This window comes from Muntiacus reevesi, chromosome 5 (assembly GCF_963930625.1).
Source record: "Muntiacus reevesi chromosome 5, mMunRee1.1, whole genome shotgun sequence".
Classification (NCBI taxonomy): Eukaryota; Metazoa; Chordata; class Mammalia; order Artiodactyla; family Cervidae; genus Muntiacus; species Muntiacus reevesi.
Window position 1 is genome coordinate 121843673 of NC_089253.1, and position 9010 is coordinate 121852682.

At 42.3% G+C, this 9010-nt stretch overlaps 1 protein-coding gene across 2 annotated transcripts in view; it reads left to right on the top strand.

The window, feature by feature from the left end:
- The window catches only part of NEK7 (NIMA related kinase 7), a 139120-nt gene extending 130503 nt beyond the window's left edge, over positions 1–8617 (top strand). For both annotated transcript variants that reach the window (XM_065936324.1, XM_065936325.1), the window contains exon 10: positions 5708–8617. In XM_065936324.1, coding sequence (XP_065792396.1) covers positions 5708–5818 — 111 coding nt within the window. In that variant the 3' untranslated portion in view covers positions 5819–8617. The remainder of the gene's footprint in view (positions 1–5707) is intronic.
- The last annotated feature ends 393 nt before the right edge of the window (positions 8618–9010 follow it).

Below are 9010 nucleotides of genomic sequence, written 5' to 3' on the forward strand. Positions count from 1 at the left end.
GGGCCTCCGCCTCGAGCCCGCCTCCGTGTTGTGTATAAACTCTACAGCTTCGGCAGCCAGTGTGTGCGGATGCGGTAGACCCGCTTCGGGGTGCAGCAGTGTGTCCTTGGCTCCATGGGAACGGGGTGTGTCCGGGGCGGCGCATCGTAATTGGCCTCAGGGGACGGGCGCGGGTCAGAGGGCAGCCCTGCCCGGAGCCGGGCCTGCCTTCCCGTCGAGGGCCTGTCCCGACCCGGGCCAGGCTGCACAGGCGCGCGCTGTCTTCACCTGGACGCGGCTGGGCGCGATGCTTCATCACCCGACCGTGGGGGCCGTCAGCACTCTCCTTTTAGTATGCCTAGTACCAGCCTGTATGCTTTGGTGTTTCTTCAGAGATATATCGATCAGACTGTATTAGCATTTTCTCTGTTTTATTGAAAATATTCACTTATTTCTATATGACTTATGACTTCATAAGCCTTTAGAAATGTCAGGGAATTAATTTTATTTTTACTTTATATGACTTTTCTCATTTAAATGTTTGTGTTGCTTTTTAAGTTTCCCTTAAACTTCTGAATTAAAGTTTTTTCTTCTGATTTTGTAAAGACTCCTACAAATTCAGACCTTTATTTTTTACGTTATTTTTTAGCTTGTTCTATAAAAGTTTAAAAACAACACAAAGTACTTGTTTTTATAAACGTGTAAAGTAATGCAAATTCAACAGTTTTCTTGAGATAATGTAAACTGTGAAATGTCTTTACTTACATGAAATGTTTTACTTATTCCTGTTCATTTTTATTAATCTAATATCCACAGATTTGGGAATTGCTTCTACAAAGTAATAAATGGGAAGCTAATTCCTTCCATTCAAACACAAAATTTCTTTGAGCAAGTGATTGCTTGACAATATTATGAGAAATTAAAGCCTGACATGTAGGAATATATATAAAATTTTTAAAAGTGATTATATGAACAGATGTCTTCATTAACCATACTTAATAATGTAGTACTTAGAATTATTTCAAAAGGCTGGATAGTCGTTCAGAATTTTTAAAGTAATTTCTTGCAGCTGTTTGCAGGAAGAGAAAGTTTTTTTTTTTAAATATAAGACTAACACTGAGAGCGCTCACTAAGGTGATTATTCCTTTTTGATTATGTAATGTCTGATAGAAAACTTAGAGGCTTTTTTTTTTTTTTTAATGCATCATGTCACTGTGTAAATTCCTAACCTGGTATTAAAAAAAAAAATGGCTCCATGTGAAAACTCAAGTACATTTTCTCTGGAGGTAGTCACTGTCACTTTAATGAATGAGGCCACTCTAGTCAGAATATGAATCTGAACTGTTTTGTATCATGTAAGGCCCTTGTCTTGATGTTGGGCAGAACCCTAGAGAAGATTTTTTGGTCTGTTTTTAGATCGGAGCTGGCTGTGAACTGTGAGGGCGACCCATTCACTTTAGGAACCAGGTGAACCAGCATCAGAGCTGGCATCTTTTGAGAGTCAGACCACCTGTTGTCGTTGTTGCTCAGTCTCTCATTCCCGTCCGACTCTTTGCAGCCCCATGGACTGCAGCACGCCAGGCCTCCTGGTCCTTCACCATCTCCCAGAGCTTGCTCAAGCTCATGTCCATTGAGTCGGTGATGCCATCCCACCTGCCTGCCTTTGCCTGTCAGAAGGTCACCCCGCTTTGGGCACAGGTGGCTGTGCGGGGACCTGCAGACCAGGTCAGGGTTTCCCTGGGGCAGGAGAGCAGTAATGTTAAAAGCCAGGTGTCTGAAGCCCGGACACTTCAGTTCAGATTCAGGCGGGGCCCCTTACCGCCTTTGTGACCTTGGAATGTCGCCTCCTGCACGCCACCCTGCAGAGCGCTTCTGAGCTGGATCCAGTTGTGAGAAAGGGCAGAACTAGATCAGCAGCAACTTTCAGGAAATGGTCCTCTCTCTGCTCTGGCACCGGAAGCAGCTTCAAAGCCCCAGAGTTACCTCGTGGCACATAGAGATGCCTTTTATCTGAACATCTTCAGGAGATGGGGTTCCAGTTGTCCCCTGGAAACTGAGAAATAACTGCCAATTCCTAGGAGCACCTCTATCTTGGCAGTGTGGCCTCCAGACTGTCCACCAGCTGCAGAAAGTGCGCCCAGAGTACTGAGTGAGTCAGCCTGTCACATTTAGCTATTTAACAATTAAAGGCTGGAGACTGTCAAGCAAAGGGAAGACTTTCTTCTCATCCTCTAATTAATGACTGTTAACCCCGACTGCTATCTCTTAATGTCATTCCTATATTCTGCTGCGTGGGCGACTGTTTTATCCTTGTCTCCATCATGTCAGAAGCACACGTAACTCTACCATGTCGCAGAGATACTGTCCTTTCGTATACACTAAAAGGGGGGTGAGAGGTGACCTTACTTCCAGAACTTAAAACTGTTACTTGGTGTGACAAGCGACTGTGCATGGATCCATGTGAATTTTGCGTTTTTTTAATCAAATTATTAGTTAAAGGCATGAAACTTGGTCCGTGGCCATTTGAAATACAAAAGTAGTAAGTTATTTGTTGTGGGATTTTTTTCCCCATTTCTTTTGCCAAAAGACTATTGAAACTGGCTTTCCCCCGCTTTGGGTTAATACGTCTACTGAAATGTATCTTTAGAACAACCAATAGTTGTCAAATATCAGAGAAACGTCCCTCAAACTAAGAATCCGGGCCTGGGTAAATCTCCCATGCTTACAGTCCACCTTTTTTCAGAAAGGACTTGAGCTGACTTACAATAGAAGACACAGGTTAGAGGTTATTAACACAGAAACAGAAGTCAAGTTCAGAACCAAGGAGAGAAGGGTATGTAAACACACCTTCCCTCCCGACCAGCAGAGCGGCTGTGGCAGGTCTGCCTGGTTTAGAAGGAAACAGAGATAGACCATGTTTTTAAGGAGGGAAGTGTACCTTCTCTGTCCCTCAGAGAAGATGAAGTTTTCTCCTGCTGAATTATGATGGGAATATCACCTGTAAGGGTCTGTGAGTAATATACCCAGCATTGGCTTATCCCAAGTTACTAGGATGAATGGGCTTCCCTGGGGCTCAGCAGTTAAGAAGCTGCCTGCCAGTGCAAGAGACGCAGGTTCGATTCCTGGGTCGGGAAGATCCCCTGCAGGAGGAAATGGCACCCGCTCCAGTGTTCTTGCCTGGGAAACCCCATGGACAGAGGAGCCTGGCGGGCTGTAGTCCACGGCGTCACAGAGTCAGACACCACTGAGTTGGCTAAACAACAGCATGAGGATGAGCTGTATTTCTTACTGAGTCTGTCCTAAATTCCCATGCTCTTAGCATGTTTGACAGGAGCTATGTATTATACCTCTCAATACTCTTCGGATTCACATTTTTGAACATTCAAACCTTTGAATATTCACTCCACTGTTGTGTATTCCTTGACAAGGACCTGCAGTGATAGGTTCTGTTCTGCTGATTTAAACGGCAAGTCAGGCTGACACCTTTGACCGAAGCTGAAGTGTCTCACCACTCTGCTCACCCACTGGAAGTCAGACCAGCCTCCAAGTACCTGCATGAAGTCCCTGAGATGTTAGTGTCTCTCCTCTGGATGACCACTTCTTATCCCCCAGTATCCACCGTTTTCTCTCAGAACCCAGAAACTCATCTCTTAAGTGGAACTCAGATACACCTTAACCCAGTGACATTCCTTTCTAGTGATCATGATTTTGAAATTAAACGGTGAGCATCTATAATCTTGGCTGCTTTCTTCTTGTGGCAGAAGCGGTGAGAGCCAAACATCCGCTACAGTCAATTGGAAAGTAAACACTGTTCCGAATTATTAGGAAAAGTAAGGTTTCTTGACCAGCCTGAAGGGTGTAGCACTTTTATTCAGTCAAAAAACGGCTATTGCATCTGCTTGGATCTTGGTTAAATGGAATGAATGTGGGTACTACAGTTATCCTTTCTGCTCCTTTTATCGTTTTTATCTCTAAACAAAATTTCTGACCACTAGGTAACCTGTTGGAAAGCATTGTCTTTTTATACATAAGTATCAGTATAAATATTTTCCCTCCAGTCTTCTACTTTGTCTATAACTGAATGTATTTGTTTTTATTTTAATGGGTAAAATGCCAACGACCTCTTTCGGATTCAGATCCCTGTAACCCAAAGGCTTGTGTACGGCCACAGCCCTTCAGGATGTTGAATGCTGTCCCCTGCGCCACTGCAGAGAACAGACCGCGAAATCCTCGGCCCCTCCCAGTAGGTCTGCCTCAGGTCTTTGAACTGCCAGATGTGAAGCTGACTCCTGAAGCTTCATTCTCATAGAATTGCATCACCTGAGGGTTAGCACTGGAAGAATCCTTACAAGTCATCATCTCCTCCAGCCCTTGTCCTGAATCAGTGAAGAAACAAACCTCCCCAGACAGTGCCTTGAGCCAGTGGGCTTCCACGGGCTCCTCCCTCTCTGTCCCCTGCGGGCCTCCTTACACACACCTTCCTTCCAGACTTTTCTTGCTGGCGGTGGGCTTCTCTGCTGTTAACACACTCAGCCCACAGATTTTAGCATTAGTTTCTTTTTCCTCCAGATGAAAAAATCTTCTTGGTGGAAGTTGAAAACTCTGTAATTTGATAATTTAACTTATCAAATAGTAATTTGATAATTTAATTGTGCCACTATGGCGAGAAAGAGTAATGCAAGTTTTCAGAGTTTTGAGTAGTTTATTAAAGACATACTTAAATGTAGGACTTCCCCGGTGCCTCAGACGGTAAGGAATCCGCCTGCAGTGCAGGAGACCTGTGTTTGATCCCTGGGTTGGGAAGGTCCCCTGCAGAAGGGGGATGGCAACCCACTCCAGTATACTTGCCTGGAGAATCCCCATGGACAGAGGAGCCTGGAGGGCTGCAGTCCACAGGGTCACAAAGATTTGGACAGGACTGAGCGATGAAGCACAGCACTTAAATGCTAAGGAGTCTGGTCCTTCCTCTCGATTTGGCTTGTCCTGTGAAAGACCAGATTGTGAAGACATGTGGTTCCATAAATCACAGCAATTAGAATTAAGAATGAAGTGCTCTATTCTTCACTCATTGGCTCTAGGGTCAGATGGAAGGATATTTTCTTAATTTATCGAAATATACTTTTTTTCTGTGATGTAAATAAGTAAACCTCGGTCCTCTCATCTATAACATGAGGACATAAGTGCAACTTCATACAGTTGAGAATTAGAGCACTATTTGTTACTTACCTTGCTTATAATTTATTATTCTTAGTTTGAAGGAGTGCTTTTACTATAATAAAAAAACATTTCTCTGTGTAAATTCAGATATACAATAAGCGGGTTATTAAAATTTAAACTTACAATGAAGGTGGTTGTAGTAAATTCTAGATCAAACAATGTGTAGAGATCTAACGTGTAGAGTCATTAATAACTGGGAGACTTGGAGTTTAAAACTTCCTATCTCCGTGACTGCCGTCCTCTGATCAGACGTCTCAGAGAGAATCAGGTCACCCACCAGCAGGCCACTATATTGCGGAGAACGCTCTTCGCTTGACCTGAACACTCCCCAGTGAATATGCTTCTCAGAGCCTTCAACTAACTAAAGTCACTGCCAGCGGTCACACATATTTCCAGCCAAATATTTAGCAGCACACGGACATTCCTGGTGAACCCAGAGCTGTGCGAAGCGAGTTCCCGCTCCTCACGCCCGGGGTGGGTCCTGAAGCAGGTTGTGTTTTCTCGTCCGCAGCTGCGACAGCTGGTGAACATGTGCATCAACCCAGACCCGGAGAAGCGGCCGGACATCACCTACGTGTACGACGTGGCCAAGCGGATGCACGCCTGCACCGCCAGCGCCTGAGCGCGGCCGGCGGAGCGCGGTGCCGGCGCGCACGCCAGTGTTCTTGAGCAAAGCGCACCTCCCCCTCCTGGGTGTTAAAGAGTCCTACTTCAGAGCTAACGTGCTTTGAATCCTTAACCAGTTTTCATCTAAGCTTCATTTTGTACCAATTTAAGTCACCTTCTTGCAAGCCCCAATGACTTTGGAATAGTCAGATTGCATGTTAGGAGAGCAGACAACACAGTGGTTCTTAATGCCTAAGAATTTTTAGAATGATTTCAAGATTTGTGCTCACCAGTCGTGTTCAGATAGACTCTCAGTGCCAAACACCGGTGACTTGGCTTGGCCCCATCGGGACAGACACACAAGCCCGAGGACGGTAACCGAGCATGTGACTTGTGTGCTTTCCGGTCATGTGTGGACATCTGAGATGAACACAGTTGCGAACTTTTGTGACTCTTTTATTTTCAGAAGTTTGAAGTAGATGTTTTAGTTTTTAGCATTGTAGCTTTCAAATAGAATTCTTAAAGCTGAATATACACATGAACTATATTTTCATTCATGAACTATTTGAGAAATTTAAAATCCTTAGCTTATACATTCAAAATGCAACTATTAAATGTGAAAAGATTTGGGGACAAAATGTGAGTCAGACACTGAAGAGTTTTTTGCTTTATTTTAGTATCTTTGATATTCTCCTTGCATTAAAATGGTATAAATGAATCCATTTAAAAAGTGGTTAAGGATTTGTTTGGCTGGTGTGATAGTAATTTTCAAAGTTGCACATTGCCCAAGGCTTTTTTGTGTGTTCTTGCTGTTGTTTGTACATTTGAAGACTATTATTTGAATAATCCTGCAGTACTATATTTCAGTTCCTTTATGAATTTAAATGCTCTACTCATGATCGTGCACTATAGTATATAAGCATGTTTTTATTCATAGATTTTATTAAAATTCTGATTGGTCCCCTTATGAAAGTTTTTTTATATTCTTCAAGTTACTTTCCTATTTATATTGTACATGAGTTTTATCCACTAATGTTTCAGATGTTCTAACAACATTATAGCCTTAAAAGAATATTTGGTATGCCAACACTCCTCCTGGAAGGAAAACATTTTTAACTTTTTAAAATTCGGGCTGCCCCGTGTGTGCGCGCCTCGTCTTGTTAGGAAGAGGGGTGTGTGTTGTCCTGTTCCTGTGAACGTTGGTGCCGTTGCAGCTCATCTGACAAGGTTGCAATTTTAGAATATGTTTAACCAAGTGAACCAGCCACTCCTGCAGCCGGAAGTTTCATGAGCTAAACATTTCTGTTGAGAAGCTTCTCGCCAAGTACTGTATTCATGCCCAAAGTCGCCCGAGGCAGTGTAGTTTCCGGGAGCGGGAAGAGTTCAGTACCTGCCGTCATGGAGACGTTTGCCCTGGACGCTCCAACACAGCCACGTGGCCGTCACCAGCTAAGGACCCCGTGCCACCACGCAATCCGCCCAGTAACCCTGCCAGCGTGACACCCTCGTGCTCAGAGAGCGCCTGCCCTCATCCCGTAGAACTGCTGGTTTTGTTTTTTTCCATAGAAGTTTTTTTCTTAAAGTCATTTGAATACTTTCATTTGTAAACGTTTAAAATGTACAAAGCAAAGTGTCTACTCCTTGTTTTTCTAAATTTAATCAGCTATGGTGTCAGTTGTGAATTAGGGTGATTTATCCCAGGCCAGGCAGGGGAGAGCTGGTGGCTCTGCATCCCGAACCGCAGGGACAGCTGGGCCCCCGGCACCCCCACACGCGTCTCCAGAGTAGAACTGTCTCTGTTGACCTTAGTGTTGTGTTCATTTTAATGTAATATGACTGATGGAGATGAGATGTCATCTATTTGAAACAAATATGCTCGTTTTTCTTGCAATCTTTAAAAAAATACATCCATCTAAAAGCCATTAGCTGGACCCCCTCATAGGACTTCTAAGCAGATTTAAACTTTTAAGTGAACCTATCTGCTAGAAGGAAATTGGGAAGATTTTAATGATCAGGGGAATCCATTATTGTTTTCTACATGTGGAAACTTTCTGTCTTGGATATTTTATCTTTTTTTTTTTTTAATCTCAGTGTTCATATTTTTCTGGAAGAAACCACTGTGCACAAAACAAATTTTAATTCTGAATGGGATCATTTCAAAGAATTATGAAGATGATTAGAAGTTTTAATTTTTTATAATCACCTATAAAATGTTCTCTTTGTATTTCTGTTTATAAGTAAATTTTGTATTGATTAAATAAAACATGTGATTTGATATGAGGAACAGTAAAATGAAAGGTACATCTGATTTCTAACCCTTATTTAAATTTTGGTACCAGTTCCCCAGGGCACAAGGTGGGATGACCTTGGTTCATGTGCCAAGGCCTAGGAATGGTGAGCGAAGGGTATCCCTGTATACATAAAGTGCTCAGCAGCGGACCCTGATTGTGAGTTCAGTGAGATGTGACAGCCACTTCATGACTGCTTAGCGTCCTACATAGTATCCATTACAAAACACCATTCTGGTATCCGTATACACTTCAGGTGTTGCTGTTAACATCTGCATATTTATTTTAACCAAATGTTATTCATATTAAATGTTTTTTCTTTAAAATGAATGTATTATGTTTATATCCCACCAATGAATAATTATCTTATGCCTCATATTTCAATAGTACTGTAATATGGACTTTTGTGAAATACTTTTATTTTGTTATGCTTCAAATACACATATTAAAGACTCTGTTGTTAGCTTTGAAAATTGTATAATATCCTAATATAAATAAAAATATAAAATTAAAAATAACCATAATAAGTTTTTCATGTATCTGTGATTTCCGCACCCCCCCCCCACTAAATTCTACCACTGTTTATTTCATTCAACAGTTAACCTACAGAAACAGTTCTTAACTCATTTCCATGAATTATTTCTTTATCCTTTTGGAGATGGCTAAATATTGAAACAGTCAGGGGGTGACCATGGAGGGCTGACAGACCCTAAGAGGGAAGTCTTTAAATATGCATTAAACTAAGGCATGACTTCACAGGTCCCTCTTCTCTTTGATACATCATTTGCTGTCTTTGAATAAGAAAAATTTCTTAAAACTATAAAGTGTCTAAAACTCAGGCAACAGATTCTATTCCTGTCACTGTAATATACCCCTACTGATACTACAGATGGTTTGAATGTTCTTTTCACATAATAAGT